Source organism: Zophobas morio, unplaced genomic scaffold (assembly GCF_036711695.1).
Source record: "Zophobas morio isolate AGI-343-1 ecotype UQ-CSIRO unplaced genomic scaffold, CSIRO_AGI_Zmor_V1 ptg000008l, whole genome shotgun sequence".
In the NCBI taxonomy this organism is placed as follows: domain Eukaryota; kingdom Metazoa; phylum Arthropoda; class Insecta; order Coleoptera; family Tenebrionidae; genus Zophobas; species Zophobas morio.
Genome location: NW_026972113.1, coordinates 9,629,856 through 9,649,809, shown reverse-complemented (window position 1 = coordinate 9,649,809; position 19,954 = coordinate 9,629,856). Strand labels below are relative to the sequence as shown.

General features: G+C 33.1%; 2 protein-coding genes across 2 annotated transcripts; one reads left to right on the top strand and one right to left on the bottom strand.

Annotated features, from left to right (window-relative positions):
• The first annotated feature begins 8,087 nt into the window (after positions 1 to 8,087).
• On the top strand, positions 8,088 to 10,242 carry LOC135124796 (pre-mRNA-processing factor 17). The gene is made up of 7 exons (XM_064050012.1): positions 8,088 to 8,319; positions 8,366 to 8,912; positions 8,958 to 9,172; positions 9,230 to 9,338; positions 9,389 to 9,543; positions 9,599 to 9,954; positions 10,006 to 10,242. The coding sequence occupies exons 1-7, from the start codon at positions 8,191 to 8,193 to the stop codon at positions 10,181 to 10,183; spliced, it is 1,689 nt and encodes a 562-aa protein (XP_063906082.1). The 5' UTR covers positions 8,088 to 8,190; the 3' UTR covers positions 10,184 to 10,242.
• A 5,295-nt stretch (positions 10,243 to 15,537) lies between these two features.
• LOC135125260 (protein ST7 homolog) lies at positions 15,538 to 17,406 on the bottom strand. The gene has a single exon (XM_064050700.1). It carries the CDS (start codon positions 17,211 to 17,213, stop codon positions 15,690 to 15,692), a length of 1,524 nt encoding a protein of 507 aa, XP_063906770.1. The 5' UTR covers positions 17,214 to 17,406; the 3' UTR covers positions 15,538 to 15,689.
• Between the last annotated feature and the right edge of the window lie 2,548 nt (positions 17,407 to 19,954).

Here is a 19,954-nt window from a genome sequence, read left to right as displayed (position 1 = left end):
ATCAAAGAGTCAAAAGCTTAAAAATTTGAAAAATTTAAAATCGAGAGGCCAAGAAAAAACAAAAGTTCAAAAAATAAAAAATATGACGACAAAATTCAGCAAATCAAAGAATCAAAAGCTAAAAGAGTCAAAAAATTAAAAAATCGGAAACCAAAAGATCATAAAATCACCAAACAAAAGCTCAAAGGGTTAAAAAATAAAAAACAAAGACAAAAATTCAGAAATATATAACGACAAAATTTAACAAATTAAAGGATCAAAAGCTAGAAGAGTCAAATAATGAAAAAATCGGAAGGTCCAAATATCGAAAGATCAAAAAGTCACAAAACAAAAGATCAAAATATTAAAAAATAAAAAACATTAATAATAACAATACACTTTATTAACTAACGAACAGACAAAAAACAACAAAAATAGACAGAAGTTCAACAAATTAAAAAGTGTAAAAGCCAAAAAGTCAAAAAATAAAAATCAAAAGGTCAAAAAGTCACAAAACAAAAGATAAAAAAGTTAGAAAGTAAAAAACAGACAGACGAAAGTTGAACAAATCAAAGAGATTAAAGCTAAAAGTCAAAAAATAAAAAATCGAAAGGCGAAAACAATAAGAAAACAAACGGTCAAAAGTTGAAAAAATAAAAAATACAAGACAAAATTCAACAAATTAAAGAATCAAAAGCTAAAAAAGTAAAAAAAAACAAAAAATCAATAGATCCAGAAGTCACATAAATAAAAGCTTAAAAGCCCAAAAAATAAAAAAAAACAAAAATCAAAGGTCACAAAAATAAAAAAGAGGTCATAAGGTCAAATAATAAAGCATAAGGCCAAAAGTTCAAAAAATCAAAAAACAAAAAGGCCAAACGTCAAAAGGCCAAAACAATTTAGAGAAATCAAAAAGTTAAATAAAAAACCAAAGTTCGAAAGGTCAAACAAATAAAAACCCAAAATCGAAGGCCAAAAAATCAAAAATAAAAACGAAAAATCAAAGGATCTAAAGGTAAAAAATCGTATGACAAAACAAGAAAAGGTGAAAAATAAAGCATTAATAACAAAGTAAAAAAATTTAAGGACAAAATTCAACTCATCAAAGAATCAAAAGCTAAAAGAGCCAAAAAATAACAAACCATAAAGACAAAAAGATGAAAAAATTACAAGGAGCAAACGGTCAGGTCAAAATGTTAAAAGGTCAAAAGATAAAAAATGCCAAGAATTCAAAAAATGAAAAAACAGGGACAAAAGTTCGAAAAATTAAAAATTAAAAAATCACAAGATCAAAAAAACAAGTCACAAAAAAGAAGGTCAAACGGTAAAAAAATTAAAAAAGCCATCAGGTGAAAATTTTAAAAAATAAAACAATTAAATGTCAAAAAATTAGAAAGGTTAAAAAATAAAAAATCGAACAGTCATAAGATAAAAAAAATCAAAAGCTCAAAAAATAAAAAACTCAAAAGCTCAATAGGGCGAAGTCCAAAATTTCAAAAATCCAAGAATCAAAAGTTGAAAAAATCAAAAATCAAAAAATAAAAAACCACAAAAGTTGAATATGTCAAAAAAAAAACAGTCAGAGGATTAAAAGATCAAAAAAAGGCTAAAAGATCAAAGGGTCAAAAGAAACAACTCAAAGGGTGAAAATTGAAACATCAAACTGAAAGTCAACATCAAAAGGTGAAAATCTGAAATTTTCAGAAAATAAAAAAATAAAAAGGTGAAAGGTCAAAAAGGAAAATCAAAAGATCGTAGAAGACAAAAGGCCAAAAACGCAATAATTCAAAAGGTCAAATGGTCAAAATATTTAAAGAACTATTGAAATATCAAAACAAAATAAAAAAAGTAATTGTAAACGTCAAAAAATTATAAATAAAACATAAAAATACCAAAAAAGAAACAAGTAGTTGGAAAGTCAAAAAAATAAAAGATCACAAAATCAGAAGGCCAAAAGTTCAATAACTAAAAATTATGACGACAAAATTCAACAAATCAAAGAATCAAAAGGGCAAAACGTCAGAATGTCATCTAAATAAAAAACAAAAGGTCGAAAGGTTAAACAAATAAAAAACCAAAAGCCAAAAATAAAAGCGAAAATTCAAAGGGTCTAAAGGTATAAAAACCAAAATAAGAAAAAGTGAGAAAAATAAAACGTTAATAACAAAGGGTCAGAAGTTCAAAAAATAAAAAAAATTAAAGACAAAAATCAACACGTCACAGCCAGAAGCTAAAAGTAGCAAAAAATAAAAAAATTAAGCGTCCAAAAAGTCATAAAAACAAAAAGTCAAAGGGTCAAAAATTAAAAAATCATAAGGACAAAAATGAAAAATTTGTAGACAAGTGTGGAAGACAAAATTTACCATTTTAAACATGTTTTCGGTTTTTTGTTGTGAAGAATATGTATATTAAGAAGAAAAAACAAGTCAAATCATAAGCCCCGCCCACCCGCCCTGTCTCAGTTGTGACAATTTTTCTTTATTCGTTGTTAGCAACGAGGCGGAGCTTAATTGCAAAATCCTTATTTTTCGACGAGAACTTATCATGTGAAAGATTGTTCATAAGTAAACGTGTTATTCAAAGAAAAGTTTTAAGTAAGAAACAAAGCAAGCCAAAATTAAGCTCCGCCTCTCGGTTCACAACGAATAAGAAAATTCGTCACAATTGAGATGAGGGTGGGTGGGCGGGGTATGTGTTTTGTCTATTTTTTTCTTATATGTGCGCAGTCTTTTATTCACAACAAGAAACTGAAAACTTGTTTAAAATGGTAAATTTGTAGACAAGTGTGGAAGACAAAATTTACCATTTTAAACATGTGTTCAGTTTTTTGTTGTGAAGAATGTCTATATTAAGAAGAAAAAACAAGTCAAATTATAAGCCCCGCCCACCCGCCCTGTCTCAGTCGTGACAATTTTTCTTAATTCGTTGTTGCAACGAGGCGGAGCTTAATTGCATAATCCTTATTTTTCAACGAGAAATTATCATGTGAAAGATATTCTTAAGTACTTAAACGTGTTATTCAAAGAAAAGTTTTAAGTAAGAAACAAAGCAAGCCAAAATTAAGCTCCGCCCCTCGGTTCACAACGAATAAGAAAATTCGTCACAACTGAGATGAGGGTGGGTGGGCGGGGTATGTATTTTGTCTCTTTTTTTCTTATATGTGCGCAGTCTTTTATTCACAACAAGAAACTGAAAACTTGTTTAAAATGGTAAATTTGTAGACAAGTGTGGAAGGCAAAATTTACCATTTTAAACATGTTTTCAGTCGTTTGTTGTGAAGAATGTCTATATTAAGAAGAAAAAACAAGTCAAATTATAAGCCCCGCCCACCCGCCCTGTCTCAGTCGTGACAATTTTTCTTTATTCGTTGTTGGCAACGAGGCGGAGCTTAATTGCAAAATCCTTATTTTTCGACGAGAAATTATCATGTGAAAGATGTTCTTAAGTAAACGTGTTGTTCATAGAAAAGTTTTAAGTAAGAAACAAAGCAAACCAAAATTAAGCTCCGCCCCTCGATTCACAACGAATAAGTAAATTCGTCACAATTGAGATGAGGGTGGGTGGGCGGGGTATGTATTTTGTCTCTTTTTTTCTTAGATGTGCGCAGTCTTTTATTCACAACAAGAAACTGAAAACTTGTTTAAAATGGTAAATTTGTAGAGAAGTGTGGAAGACAAAATTTACCATTTTAAACATGTTTTCAGTCTTTTGTTGTGAAGAGTATGTATATGAAGAAGAAGAAAAAAGTCTAATTATAAGCCCCGCCCACCCGCCCTGTCTCAGTTGTGACAATTTTTCTTTATTCGTTGTTGGCAAGGAGGCGAAGCTTAGTTGCAAAATCCTTATTTTTCTTTAAAACATAGGAACGAAAGTTCGAAAAATCAAAAGATCAAATGATCAATCAAATAAAAAATTAAAAAGTCACAAGGTCAAAAAATCAAGTCACAAACACAGAAGATCAAAAGATCAAAAAATAAAAATGACGTCGGGTGATAATTTAAAAAAATAAAAAACAAAATGTCAAGAGGTCAAAAACTAAAGAGGTCAAAACGTAAAAAAGTAAGTTTAAAAAGTGTGGAAAAACAATAGGTCAAAAGGTGCAATAAGAAAAACTAGAAGCTCAAAATGTCAAAAAAACAAAAAGTCGAAAGATCAAAAAAACAGAAACGTTAGAAGATCAAAAAGTGAAAAATCAAAAAGTCAAAAGGCCAAACAGTTTAAGAACTACATGCTGAAATATCAAAATGAAATTCAAACGTCGAAAGGCCAAAAGTCCAAAGTTTCAAAAGATCCAGGAATCAGAAAGTCAAAAAACCAAAAAAACCAAAAAAACAAACATTCGAAAAATCAAAAATTAAAAAAACACAAAAGTTCATAATGTCAAAAGTCAAAAAATAAAAAAATCGGAAACCAAAAGATCATAAAATTACCAAACAAATGATCTAAGGGTTAAAAAATAAAAAACAAAGACAAAAGTTCAAAAAAATATAACGACAAAATTCAACAAATTAAAGAATCAAAAGCTAAAAGAGTCAAATAATGAAAAAATCGGAAGGTCAAAATATCAAAAGATCAAAAAGTCACAAAACAAAAGATCAAAATATTAAAAAATAAAAAACATTAATAATAATAATAGTAATAAAGTTTATTAACGGACAGTCCATTTACATAAATATTTACAAACAGAAAAAGACAAAAAACAAAAAAAATAGACAAATGTTCAATAAATCAAAAAGTCAAAAGCCAAAAAGTCAAAAAATAAAAATCAAAAAGTCAACAAGTCACAAAACAAAAGATCAAAAAGTTGGAAAGTAAAAAACAGACAGACAAAAGTTGAACAAATCAAAGAGACTAAATTTAAAAGTCAAAAAATAAAAAATACAAGACAAAATTGAACAAGTTAAAGAATCAGAAGTTAAAAAAGTAAAAAATCAAAAAATCAGTAGGTCCAGAAGTAAATAAAAGCTTAATTTCACCCCCCCAAAAAAAAAACAAAAGATCAAAGGTCACAAAAATTAAAAAAGTCATAAAGTTAAATAAAAAACCAAAGTTTGAAAGTTCAAACAAATAAAAACCAAAAATCGAGGGCCAAAAGATCAAAAATCAAAACGAAAAATCATCTATAGGTAAAAAATCGTAAAACAAAACAAGAAAAGGGGAAAAAATAAAGCATTAATAACAAAATAAAAAAAATTAAGGACAAAATTCAACACATCAAAGAATCAAAAGAGCCAAAAAATAAAAAACCATAACGACAAAAGGTTAAAATGTTAAAAGGTCAAAAGATAAAAAAATGTCAAGAATTCAAAAAATTAAAAACAGGGACAAAATTTCGAAAAATCAAAAATTAAAAAATCACAAGATCAAAAAATCAAATCACAAAAGAGAAGGCCAAACGGTCAAAAAATTAAAAAAGCCGTCAAGTGAAAATTTCAAAAATAAAAAAATTAAACGGTCAAAAAGTCACAAAAACAAAACGTTAGAGGGTCAAAAAATCAAAAGCCAAGAGGAGAAAAAGGTCAAAAAATCAATAAAGCAAATTGTTAAAAGGCCAAAAAATTTTAAAAGTGTCAAGAACTCAAAAAATAAAAAAACAGGAACAAAAGTTCGAAAACTCAAAACATCAAATGATCAATCAAATAAAAAATTTAAAAGTCACAAGGTCAAAAAATCAAGTCAAAAACAGAACATCAAAAGGTCAAAAAATAAAAAAGACGTCGGGTGAAAATTTCAAAAAATAAAAAAACAAAATGTCAAGAGGTCAAAAACTAAAGTGGTCAAAACGTAAAAAAGTAAGTTTAAAAAGTGTGGAAAAACAATAGGTTAAAAGGTCAAATAAGAAAAACTAGAAGCTCAAAATGTCAAAAAAAAAACAAAAAGTCGAAAGATCAAAAAAACAAAAACCCTAGAAGATCAAAAAGTGAAAAATCAAAAAGTCAAAAGGCCAAACAGTTTAAGAACCACATGCTGAAATATCTAAATGAAATTCAAACGTCGAAAAGCCAAAAGTCCAGAGTTTCAAAATATCCAGGAATCAGAAAGTCAAAAAACCAAAAAAACAAACATTTGAAAAATCAAAAATTAAAAAACATAAAAGTAAATAATGTCAAGAGTCAAAAAATAAAAAATCGGAAACCAAAAGATCATAAGGTTACCAAACAAATGATCTAAGGGTTAAAAAATAAAAAACAAAGACAAAAGTTCAAAAAAATATAACGACAAAATTCAACAAATTAAAGAATCAAAAGCTAAGAGTTAAATAATGAAAAAATCGGAAGGTCAAAATATCAAAAGATCAAAAAGTCACGAAACAAAAGATCAAAATATTAAAGAATAGAAAACATTAATAATAATAATAATAATAAACTTTATTAACGGACAGGCCACTTATATAAATATTTACAAACAGAAAAAGACAAAAAACAAAAAAAATAGACAAAAGTTCAATAAATCAAAAAGTCAAAAAATAAAAATCAAAAAGTCAAAAAGTCACAAAACAAAAGATCAAAAATTTGGAAAGTAAAAAACAGACAGACAAAAGTTGAACAAATCAAAGAGACTAAAGCTAAAAGTCAAAAAATAAAAAATACAAGACAAAATTCAACAAATTAAAGAATCAGAAGATAAAAAAGTAAAAAATCAAAAAATCAATAGGTCCAGAAGTAAATAAAAGCTTAAAATCCCCAAAAAAAAACAAAAGATCAAAGGTCACAAAAATTAAAAAAGTCATAAAGTTAAATAAAAAACCAAAGTTCGAAAGTTCAAACAAATAAAAACCAAAAATTGAAGGTCAAAAGATCAAAAATCAAAACGAAAAATCATCTATAGGTAAAAAATCGTAAAACAAAACAAGGAAAGGTGAAGAAATAAAGCATTTATAACAAAATGAAAAAAATTAAGGACAAAATTCAACACATCAAAGAATCAAAAGAGCCAAAAAATAAAAAACCATAACGACAAAAGGTTAAAATGTTAAATGGTCAAAAGATAAAAAAATGTCAAGAATTCAAAAAATGAAAAACAGGGACAAAAGTTTGAAAAATCAAAAATTAAAAAATCACAAGATCAAAAAATCAAGTCACAAAAGAGGTCAAACGGTCAAAAAATTAAAAAAGCCGTCAGGTGAAAATTTCAAAAAATAAAAAAATTAAACTGTCAAAAAGTCACAAAAACAAAACGTTAGAGGGTCAAAAAATAAAAAGCCATAAGGAGAAAAAGCTCAAAAAATCAATAAAGGAAATTGTTAAAAGGTCAAAAAATTTAAAAAATGTCAAGAACTCAAAAAATAAAAAAACAGGAACAAATGTTCGAAAAATCAAAACATCAAATGATCAATCAAATAAAAATTAAAAAGTCACAAGGTCAAAAAATCAAGTCACAAAAACAGAAAAAAAATTAAATGTCAAAAAATTAGAAAGGTTAAAAAATAAAAAAATTGAACAGTCATAAGATAAAAAAAATCTAAAGCTCAAAAAATAAAAAACTCAAAAGCTCAAAAAATAAAAAACTCGAAAGCTCAAAAGGGCGAAGTCCAAAATTTCAAAAATCCAAGAATCAAAATCTGAAAAAATCAAAATGTCAAAAGGACAAAAAACCAAAAAAACAAATATTCGAAAAGTCAAAAAATAAAAAACCACAAAAGTTGAATATGTCAAAAAAAAAAAAACAGTCAGAAGATTAAAAGATCAATGGGTAAAAAAAACAACTCAAAGGGTGAAAACTGAAATATCAAACTGAATGAAAGTCAACATCAAAAGGTGAAAATCTGAAATTTTCAGAAACTAAAAAAATAAAAAGGTGAAAGGTCAAAATGGAGGAAAATCAAAAGGTCGTAGAAGCCAAAAGGCCAAAAACGCAACAATTCAAAAGGTCAAATGGTCAAAATATTTAAAGAACTATTGAAATATCAAAACAAAAGTCAGTGTCAAAACATGTTGTTTGATTACAAAATTGCTGTAATTATTATTGCTTCAGAACTACTGGTGGTAAATAATACTTTTCTTTTTTTTATTTTGGATTCTCTGTGTGTTTCTCTACTGGCTTTACTTTGATCAGAGCACCCCTGCAAAAACGACAGTTCGTGACACAAAATCCCTAGACTAGTGACTTTTGATCATCAATTCTGTCAACGCCAGTATGATAGAGGTTATGTTGTGTGTTTGCTAGTTTATAAAGTATTAGTTTTCGCACACTTCACAAACATTACCAACAATGCAGGCACTGCAGACCTACGGTGACAGTGACGATGAACAAGTTACCCTTCCGGAGCCCCCAACAAGCAGCGAATTTTCGCTCAAAACCAACATGCAGATCTGCGCAGCCCCCATCGTCCTCCCAACCGTAAGTCCCCCATTTTCACTCTTCCAGTCACTAACACACTATCTAGGGCTCCGAAGAATGCATTAACCACATCGACCCCAGCGCTAGCGAAGTGACCTTCAACCCAAAATTCGAAGAGCTCTTTTCACCCATGGTGGGCCCGGAAAACCCCTTCAAAACCCAACAGCAACAAGCCGCCAGAAATATGCTTTCCGGCTACGTCGAACCGGCCTACGTCAGTGAATTCCAATTCGAGAATCAAAGACGGACGTTCAACAGTTTTGGCTACGCGTTGGACCCCACCGTGGGGGGGTTAGCTGAAGGCACGAAAGTTGTCACTACGACTGGACAAAGTGAGGACGTTAATGCGGACGCGAAGACGGTGTTCGAGTCGACGAAATTGAGGCCGTTGGATAAGAGGAAACGGAAGAAGAATAACGATCCGAGTGATATCGAGGGGTTTTTGGGGCCGTGGGGTGGGTTCGTGGATGAACAAAGGGTGATGAAACCGTCGGAGGAAGAAGCGGCGGAGTTGGAGGAATTGGCTGCGAAGAGGAACAAGAAAGGGAAACCGACGGAAGAGAAACCAATTGAAGAGAAATCCATTCTTCATAGTAAGTGGTGGGTGGTGATTGAGCGGGTTTTGATTGGGGGTGCAGTTTCAGATTCGGTGGATTATCAAGGACGGAGTTTCTTGCATCCTCCGCAAGATGTGGGGGTTAATTTGAAGTCGGATAGCCCTCCAGAGAGGTGCTTTTTGCCCAAAGCACATATTCATACGTGGTCTGGGCATTCCAAAGGGATTGCGGCGATACGGTGGTTCCCAAGGACGGCACATTTATTATTATCAGCTAGTATGGATTGTCGAATTAAGGTACTAATTATAGGTTTATTATTTACCATTAAAAATAAATAAATAAATAAATTATAGTTGTGGGAAGTATACAATGAGAGGAGGTGTGTCCGGACCTACCACGGACATAAACAAGCCGTCAGAGACATTTGTTTCAATAATTCAGGAAAATTCTTCCTTTCAGCAGGTACCAGAAACCTTCCCATCCACTCTAGTACTAATTACCATAATTTTCAGCCTACGATCGTTATATTAAATTATGGGATACCGAAACGGGTCAAGTTGTTCGGCGCTTTTCCAGCCGCAAAATCCCCTACTGTGTTAAATTTAACCCCGACAAGAACAAACAACACCTCTTTGTAGCAGGAACTTCCGACAAAAAAATTATTTGTGTGAGTGGTGTAGAAAAAATGTTGTATGCATTTCATAAAATTTGCATTTTTGTAGTGGGACACCAGATCTGGCGATATAGTTCAAGAGTATGACAGACACTTGGGTGCTGTTAATAGTATCACGTTCGTGGATGACAACCGGCGTTTCGTGACCACGTCCGACGATAAAAGTTTGCGTGTATGGGAGTGGGATATTCCGGTCGATATGAAGTATATCGCCGACCCTACAATGCATAGTATGCCTGCGGTGACGTCAGCACCGAATGGAAAATGGCTGGCTTGTCAGAGCATGGATAACAAGATTGTTATATTTTCGGCTTTGAACAGGTTTAAAATTAATAGGAAGAAGACGTTCACGGGACATATGGTGGCAGGTTATGCTTGTACCCTCGATTTTTCGCCGGATTTGAGGTAAGCGATTTTTTTAGTTGTTTTTTTTTAAATTGTAATTTTTTTTTGTAGTTATTTGGTGTCTGGGGATGCCGACGGAAAGTGCTACATTTGGGATTGGAAGACGACAAAGTTGTACAAGAAGTGGAAAGCGCACGATAATGTTTGCATTAGTGTGTTATGGCACCCACATGAGCCAAGCAAGTTGGTGACAGCTGGGTGGGATGGCCTGATTAAGTATTGGGATTAAGAGTTTGTTTATATTTTTAAATTGTACAAATCTTTGAATAAATACTTCATTATAAGTTTTATTGGCTTGTTTTTTAGATTTTTCATTTATTTAGTTTTTCGAAAAAACGAGAAAGTACAAGTTATTCTAGGTGACTTAAAATACAGGAGTACAGACCAATAATATTGAATAATAAATAGATTGACTTTGTTTTTTTTTTATTATTATTATAATATCTCTTGTTCTTTGCGTCAAAAAATTGTTGAAAGAAAACTACGTAGGCATATAAAGAAAAAAAAAACAAAGATTAAGCCCCCCCACCAGCCCCGATCTCAATTGTGATGAGTTTTTCATTCCTAATCAGACCCTTCGGGCCGGAGTTTAATTGTAACTTCAATATTTCTATAAAAAAATCTACCCTTTTAAAAACATATTTCACATGATAATTTCTTGTAGAGAAATGAGGATTTTGCAACTAAACTCCGCCCTTCAGCTTACGACGAATAAAGCATTCATTACAATTGCGGAGGGGTGGGTGGGCGGGGCTTATATTTTGTCCATTTTTTTCTTAATATATGAAGTCTTTTTTTCCCAACAAAAAACTGAAAACATGTTTAACTATCCTGCTGTTGAAAGAAAACTCTATATATTAAAAAAAAGATAAGATAGCTTACGCTCGGGAAGTAAAAATCAAAAAATTTTTATAAACACTTTGTATAATCACAAGAAAGTGCGTACCTTTGCTTATCTATCCACAAAATATTGTAACACAGATTTTAAAACGTTCGATTACTAAAAAAGAAGGAAATTGAAATAACGTGGCAACATCGTATGGGAATTTCAAAATTAAACTGCGGTTATAAAGCTAAGAAGAGGTCAATCATAACATGCAAAATTGTACGGAGTATTTCATTTGACAAAATTAAGTTGTGTGTTACGCCTTAAAAACAGAACAATCTGTATAGTTGAAAATAATGTAATTGTAGTGTATAACTCCAATCTTTAACTTTTTTCTCTTGCTGATATTAAATATTATCAACGTTTATTTAACATTGGCATCTTGCCCAGATTCCATAAATTAATTTTATAGATTCTTAAATTAGAGAAATAAAAATTGTATACATTTTATTTATATTTTTTATGAAAATATCTTATGTATATTGAACCATAAATAGAAAAACATAATACTTTATTTAAAAATTTTGAGATGACGTCATCAAATATTTTAATACGATGAACAGAAGAAACCGTTAAAAGAAATATAAATTCCTAGGTAATATAAAAATAAATACAATATGGCCGTTGAGAACTCTCAACGGAACACAAGTCCCACATTTTTCTTGTTCCCATTATTAGGGGGCAAAATGTAGACCCCGCCCACCCACCCTATCTCGATTGTGATGATTTTTTTTATTCGTCGTGAGCCAAGAGGGCGGAGCTTAATTGCAAAATCCTTATTTCTCTACGAGAAATTAAAAACATGTTTTTGAGTATCGTGTTGTTCAAAGAATACTATGTATATTAAGAACAGCTGTTCCTGAAATAACAAAAAATGTATAATTTTATGTGTATATACCGAGTGACTGAAATAAGTTCGGAAAATAAAATCACATTCATTATATTTGGTCCATTTTTCTTTAATATACTTTTTTCCAATAAGAAACTGACAAAATATTTAACTATCCTGTGTTTGAAAGAAACCTCTATGTATTAAAAAAAAAAACAAAAATTAAGCCCCACCCACCTGTCTCGATCTCAATGATGATGAGTTTTTCATTCGTAATCAGACCAAAGGGCGGAATTTAATTGTAACATCAATATTTCTCTAAAAAATTTTACCCTTTTAAAACATATTTCGTTAGGTAATTTCTTGTAGAGAAATGGGGATTTTGCAGAGTAAACTCCGCCCTTCATCTCACGATGAATAAAGCATTCATCACAATTGAGAACGGGTGGGTGGGCGGGGCTTATATTTGGTCAATTTTTTGCTAATATATGAAGTCTTCTTTTCCCAACAAGAAACTGACAATATGTTCAACTGTCCTGTTGTTGAAAGAAAACTCTATATATTAAAAAAAAAAACAAAAATTAAGGCGGAGTTTAATTTTAACATCAATATTTCTCTCAAAAATTTTTTTCCCCAATTAAAAACATATTTTATATGGTAATTTCGTGTAGAAAAATGCGGATTTTGCAGACTAAACTTCGCCCTTCAGGTCACGATGAATAAAGCATTCATCACAATTGTGAAGGGGTGGGTGGGCGGGGCTTATATTTGATCCATTTTTTCTTAATATACGAAGTCTTCTTTTCCCAACAAGAAACTGACAATATGTTCAACTATCCTGTTGTTGAAAGAAAACTCTATATATTAAAAAAAAAAAACAAAAATTAAGGCGGAGTTTAATTTTAACATTAATATTTCTCTCAAAGTACGAGTGGAGCAAAAGCAGTTGGTAACGCAAAAAAATCATCTGGTTTGGAACCAAATTGTGTCAGCAGAGAGTTGACAGCGCGCAAATCGTTGTTGTCACGTGGTCTTGGCGTGGTCTTTTTGTTTAAAGTCAATTAATATAACTAATAATTATTAAATAAGATTTTATTGATTGAATTTTATATTTTATTCAAATTAAAAATCCATATTTTATATATAAATTACAAGCTTTAAATCCAACATAAAACCGTTTTAAATTTCGCGGTCTGTCAAATGGTGTTAATAATTCTTGTTTTTGATAAATTTCCGCCAGGTTTGCTCCACTGTGACGATATTATGGACTATAATTCAGTCATTTCTATTAATCCAAATGCAGGGGCAAAAAGAGCAAAATTCACACCTCAGTATTATAAGCAAGCAGCTCACGCACCCCCTCTTCATTCTAGTGACTACTCTTAATATTATTCCGTCTTATCTTAGCAAATACTATCCCCGCCCACCCGCCCTTTATTTCCTCAGGGGGTATATGATTTGCCAAAATCAGTCTTACCTTATCAAGTACTAGCCCCGCCCACCCGCCCTCTATTTTCTTAGAGGGTATATCATCTGAAAAAGTTAGTCTCATCTTTTAAGAGGGTTTTACACGATATAAGTTGTTGACCAATAAATTGAAAAAAGTTAACCTTCAATTATTTGTATGCGTGAATTAATAGTGAAGTGGAACATTGGAGGATTTAAGTTGATTACTACAAAACTTTACCATTTTAGACATGTTTTGTGTTGCTTATTGTCGAAATAAGTCTGCACATATTAAGAAAAAAAAGACAAAATGTAGAACCCCGCCCACCCACCCTGTCTCGATTGTAATGATTTTTTTTATTCATCGTGAGCCAAAGGGGCGGAGCTTAACTGTAAAATCCTTATTTCTCTACGATAAATTAAAAACATCTTTTTGAGTATCGTGTTGTTCAAAGAATACTGTATATATTAAGCAAAAACCATACCTGCCCTGATCTAGATAGTAATGAAGTTTTCATTGGTTGGCAAACCTAGGGGCGGAGCTTATTTGCAAAATCCATATTTCCTTACAATGTGCTTTAAGTTTCTAAAATAAAAATTATTACAATCCAGATGTGTGTATATTTTGCCTTTTTTCTTAATATACATATGTAGTATTTTTTAAACAACACGATACTCAAAAACGTGTTTTTAATTTCTTGTAAAGAAATAAGTATTTTGCAGTTAAGCTCCGCCCCCTCGGTTCTTGGCGAATAAAAAAAATCATCACAATTGAGACCGGGTGGGTGGGCGGGGTTACATTTTATTTTGTTTTCATATGTGTCGGTAGACTTTTTGTCGTAATGAGAAACTTAAAACAAATTTAAAATGTAAAATTTGTATAAGGAAACATCGATTTGGCAATTTGGCTCCGCCCCATAGTTGCAAAATCCATATTTCCTTGCAAAAATGTACCATTTTAATAATGTTTTAAGTTTCTTGTACACGAAAAGATGGCTATGTATATTAAGAAAATGTATTCGTCGTGATCCGAGGGGCGGAATTTAATTGTAAAATCCTTATTTTTCTACGAGAAATTACCGTATGAAATATGTTATTGAGTAATCGTGTTATACAAAGAAAATTAAATGTATTAATTAACAAAGGAAACCAAAGAGAAGCCCCGCCCATCCGTCTCGATATCAATAGTGGTGAATTTTTCATTCGTTGTCAGACCGAGGAGCGGAGCGTAATTGCAAAATCCATATTTCCTTACAATGTGTTTAAGTTTCTAAAAAAATCATTACAATCCAGATGGGGTGGGTGGGCGGGGTGTATATTTTGCCTTTTTTCTTAATATACGTAGTATTTTTTGAACAACACGATACTCAAAAACATGTTTTTAATTTTTTGTAACGAAATAAATATTTTGGAGTTAAGCTCCGCCCCCTCGGTTCTTGGCGAATAAAAAAAATCATCACAATTGAGATAGGGCGGGTGGGCGGGCTTACATTTTCTTTTTTGTTTTAATATGTGTAGGTAGACTTTTTGTCATAACAAGAAACTTAAAACAAATTTAAAATGGAAAATTTGTATAAGGAAACATCGAATTTGCAATTTGGCTTCGTCTCATAATTGCAAAATCCATATTTCTTTGCAAAAATGTACCATTTTAATAATGTTTTAAGTTTCTTGTAGTGAAAAGATGGCTATGTATATTAAAAAAGAAAAAGGGAAAATATAAGCCCCGCCTACCCGCCCTGTCTCATTCTGATGATTTTTTGGGGGCGGAACTTAATTGTAATTATTTTTCTACGAGAAATTACCGTATGAAATATGTTATTGAGTAATCGTGTTATAGAAAGAAAACTCAATGTATTGTTAACAAAGGAAACCAAAAGAGAAGCCCCACCCATCCGTCTTGATATCAATAGTGGTGAATTTTTCATTCGTTGTCACACCGAGGGGCGGAGCGTAATTGCAAAATTGATATTTCCCTATACACATTTACTATTTTAAACATATTCTAAGTTTCTTGTTACGAAAAGATAAGTACCTACACATATTAAGAAAAAAGGGCAAAATGTAAGCCTTTTTTGTTGATTTAAATGTCGAGAGCTATCTTTAACAATGCATAAATACTGACGCAAAGATACAGTGTAGAAAATGATGGCAGCTACTTAAATAAAATATGGGGATTGATGATCATTATCTCTATCAAAATTTAGTTTTCGTGGAAGTAGTAATTTTCCTTCAAGTTGGCAGCACCCAATGTCAACGGCGAACAGCAACGTCAACAAGTTTATAAATCGCCCGTCTAGAAATAAGACATCTTTGGTTTATAGTTTTGAGGTTAGGTTGCCGGGAACCGCGAAATTGAAAATTGCAAAAGCGCAACTTCTTGCTAATTTCGTTCAGTCAGGTCAAGCAATAAAACAGCCCCTTCTTTGCATATTCACATCTTTACATACATTAAGTACAGCTTCGCTTGAACAAAAATCACAAACAATAAAATCAATAAAATTTAACAAACAATACAGATTTAACCACTCTGAAAATAATGACTACAAATGAACCTCGGCTTTGAAACTCTCCTTAGATCCTCGACAACTGTTGTAACAAGTTCGCCGGCAACATGTTTTCGACTTTCTCGTAAATAAAATACACAGGCGTAGACAACCAACTGAGAACGGCTTTGGCAACCACACCCATGGGTTCTGGGTACTGGTGGGTCAAGAGAGTCAAAAGGGCCGTGAACGAACACAACCCAGCCGTAAAAATAATAAAAAACGGCAACTCCTTCTTGGGATACACTGACACTTCGTGGAACGACGGTAGTAATTCTCGGTCTGCGCACTCTGTACAGGTGGGGTATGGGTAGAATAAGTGGCCACGTTCCAAGGGGTAGGGTAGCATTCGGAACGTACCTTCCCACGTGCAGTGCAGCAGGTTCAAAGCCCCATCGACCGCCTTCCAGTGCGCTAAATGAAAAAACGTGTAGGCGATGGCTTCAGAGTCGCCTCGTTTCAACACGTGCTCTGGGGGCAAGATTAAAGGTTTCATTTCTAGTAAATATTTAGGAACGTGTGGGTTGAATTCGACGGCTCGATGTATGGCTTCGACAGCTGCCATTTCAGCGGTGTTTAGCCCCCTTTTACTAGCGACATCTGGAGAGAATTTATCGGCGACTATCCGGGCTTTGAGAAGGGCAGCAGTGTAACAAATAGTTGCCGATTTAGGGAGTGAAATATCGTCGTATTTGGCCAAAACGGCCTGCACGTCTGCGTATGCTTGCATTTCCAGTAGCGCCTCAATCAAGTTTTCGTGAATGTTTAAAACGTTCATTATTGGGGGTACTTCCTTTGTTAAGTCCCGAAACATCTTCACTGCCTCTTTTAACTTTCCTAACCTACGAGCACACATCGCTAATCGTCTCTTTATATAAATTAACACGTTAGTGTCCCTCCTGTGCTGCGCTTCCATCAAACTGCCTTGATGTTGCATGGTCTGCGATTTCCGGTAGTTCGTCTCGGCGACTTTTAGAGCTTGTTTGAGAATTTTCTCGGCTTCGGTGATTGTCGTGGCCTCTTCTTCCGCTAGTAAAATGTAGGCGGGGGCACACTCCGGGCTCTTCTCCAACGCACTATGGGCGGCTTTAATCCGTACCATCGGGTTTCTTTCCCTCCAGGCCGTCTGCATTATTTCGTACTCCGCCTTCCCGCCGTCCGCCTCACACGTGAAAAAAGTCTGGTGATCCTGCGCCGACAAGTTCATGTCGTAGTACGTCAGAGGCTCCTTATTCGTAGCCCAATAAAACCTCTGGTATTCCGCCCCCCGGTACAAATTCAAGGGGTTCCGCCACACTTTACATTCAGGTACATTGTTTTGCGAGCTGCTCGAAGAGCTATTGTTTGAGTTCCCATTGTCGGTGTTCTCAACCCCGCTGATCCAGGGGCTGATGTGATTCAGGGAGATTTGTTCAATGAAACTCGTCCCGTACTTGCGGAAGTACCACCACTCGAAAATTAAAATCAAGCCGGAGATTAGGGACGAGGTGCCTGTTAATGCCACGTAGAATTTCGGGGTGAGGGTGCTTAGAAACATCGTAGAGTCCCACATTTTCGTTGCAAGTAAAAGTTAGGTTATGTGGTTGATTGTTACGACTGGAGTATTCAAAACATCACTTGGGTTGTGTTTACAATGCGTTTTTTTGTTTGTTGATGCGTTCTTGTCTCATTTTCTGTGATAAATTTTAATTAACGGGGCAAATACTTCCTACACTTTCTAGGGGATTTTGCTGGTGACGCTTTTGTGTTGGTTGCGAAGGACGGAATTGACGTGTTGACGTTTGGGTAATTCCGGCATGACCGGACTACAGATTTTTTGGTCCCACTAATAATACTGGAATTCAATTCATTTTTAAGTAATGAGTAATTGTAACGAGTTACTTTTTTTTTGTAGAAATTGTATTAAAAAATCCATTGCGCTTTACAGAAATCGGTAAAATTTTACAAAGAGCACTTCTCGATTTCGTACAAACTGTTTGCACAGAACTCTTCTACAGGACCCGCTGATCACGTTCCTCACCTTCAAATGTTGTGGAAATGCTTACTTTGCCACAAAAAAATTGTTAAATTTCCCATTTGCACACTCTTCAATGGGAAGTCGTTTCGAACATAACCTAACTTTTTATAGTCAACAACACGGGTAGGTGTAATATCGGGTTTTTAGTGGAGGCAGGGCGCTTCGCGCCCTGCACCCCATTACAAACATACCCCTAAACGTGGCACTTCTTGCTCCGTGGATCATTTAGTTTTTGGAATTCGTGCGAGTTCAACTGTGTGTGTAGTTGGTTGCCTACATGCGGCGCAACTAATAGTGTGCAAACCATAGGGCGAACACTAATTTTTTTTTTCTGACACTAGGAAGCATTTCCACAACTTTTGAAGGTAAGGAACGTAATCAGGGGGTCCTGTAGAAGACTTCTGTGCAAACAGTTTGTGCGAAATCGAGAAGTGCTCTTTGTAAAATTTGACCCAGAAATCAAATATCTTAATAAATAATTGAGTAAACAGGGACAGAATATTTAAAATTTGTGGTCAAACAAACTTTAGCCATTTTTCTGATCCACCCTCCAAGGTTTCCTTTTTATTAAAAAATAATAAAAGATTTGCGTCTGCAGATAATTATCGGTGGACTAATATTTACGATAATTTACACGTAGCCAATAAGATATTTTTAAATCCCCACCAATGCAAATTTTTGTTTAAAAGTCGTTGCAGTTGGTATCGAACTTTTATTTGTAGCTGAAATGGAATGAAATTAGGCGCAAAAGTACTTTTTGATCAGATGACACTAATGGCATTGACATTTCACACAAACGAGATTTACGTGACGTCACTTCAAAAACAAGCAGCCAATCGCACAGCGAACCTCACGATCTTTGCAAATCAAAAGTGCTGTTGACGTTGAATCCAGCTGACGCTGCTTTTATTTAAGTTGATTACTACAAAAATTTACCATTGTAGAGATGTTTTGAGTTTCTTGTTGTCGAAATAAGTCTACACAAATTAAGAAAAAAAAGGCAAAATGTAACCCCGCCCACCCACCCAATCTCAATTGTGCTGATTTTTTTAATTCGTCGTGAGCCAAGAGGGCGGAGCTTAACTGCAAAATCATGTGTTGTTCAAAAAATACTATGTATATTGTATATTAAGAAAAAATAAAGCCAAAGATTAGGCCCCACCCATACTCGTCCCGATCTCAATTCTCAGTTGTGATGAATTTTTCATTCGTTGTTAGGTCGAGGGGCGGGGCTTAATTGCAAGATACATATTTGTCTACAAGAATTTACCATTTTAAACACGTGTTAAGTTTCTTGTTCTGAAAAGACGCCTACGTATGTTAAGAAAAAAGGCAAAATATAAGCCCCGCCCACCCACCCTATCTCAATTGTGATGATTTTTTTTTAATCGTCGAAGTTAATTGCAAAATTCTTATTCTTTCTCTACAAGAAATTATCATGTAAGACGTGTTTTTGAGTATTGTGTTATTCGAAAAATACTATTTAATTGCCAAATCCCTATTTCGCTACAAAGATTTACCATTTTAAACAAGTTTTAAGTTTCTAATAATAAAAAAATCATTACAATCGAGATGGGGTGGGTGGGCGGGGTTAATATTTTGCCTTTTTTTCTTTATATGCATAGTATTCTTTGACTAACACGATACACAAAAACATGTTTTTAATTTCTCTTAAAGAAATAAAAATTTTGTAGTTAAGCTCCGCCCCTTTGGTTGACAGCGAATAAAAAAGATCATCACAATAGCGATTGGGTGGGCAGGCGGGCTTACATTTTTCCTTTTTGTTTTAATAAGTGTAGACTTCTTTTCACAACATGAAACTTAAAACATGTTTAAAATGGAAAATTTGTATGTATAAAGAAATATCGATGTTGCAATTAGGCTCCGCCCCATAATTGCAAAATTTATATTTCCTTGCAAAAATATAGCATTTTAACCATGTACTAAATTTCTTGTTGTCAAACGATGGCTATGTATATTAAGAAAAAAAAATTGGTCGAAAGCTGATACGACAGAACTTCCCTCGCACTTAAAGTACAGTGAAATATATCCAGCATTTTTGGGTTGACTTTTTACTTTACAGAATTTTGTGATGACGTCATCAACATTTTTTCAAGGACACGTATATCAATTTGGAGTCGTGCAGTGTAATATTAAAAATAACAATATTGCATTTCCAAAATTTTCTGGGAAAATGGAGCTGTTCCTGATTTAATCAATAAAATAACTTTGATACATTGATTAATTTTTTGAGTCGCCTGTATAAGCAACTCTAA

Excerpts from the sequence above, each read along its gene's own strand:
- LOC135124796 (XM_064050012.1), top strand. The coding sequence starts at position 8,191 with ATGCAGGCACTGCAGACCTACGGTGACAGTGACGATGAACAAGTTACC. Across the intron at positions 8,913-8,957 it reads AGAGAAATCCATTCTTCATA|TTTCAGATTCGGTGGATTAT; the intron begins GTAAGTGGTGGG and ends TTGGGGGTGCAG. Across the intron at positions 9,339-9,388 it reads AAAATTCTTCCTTTCAGCAG|CCTACGATCGTTATATTAAA; the intron begins GTACCAGAAACC and ends CATAATTTTCAG.
- LOC135125260 (XM_064050700.1), bottom strand. The coding sequence starts at position 17,213 with ATGTGGGACTCTACGATGTTTCTAAGCACCCTCACCCCGAAATTCTAC.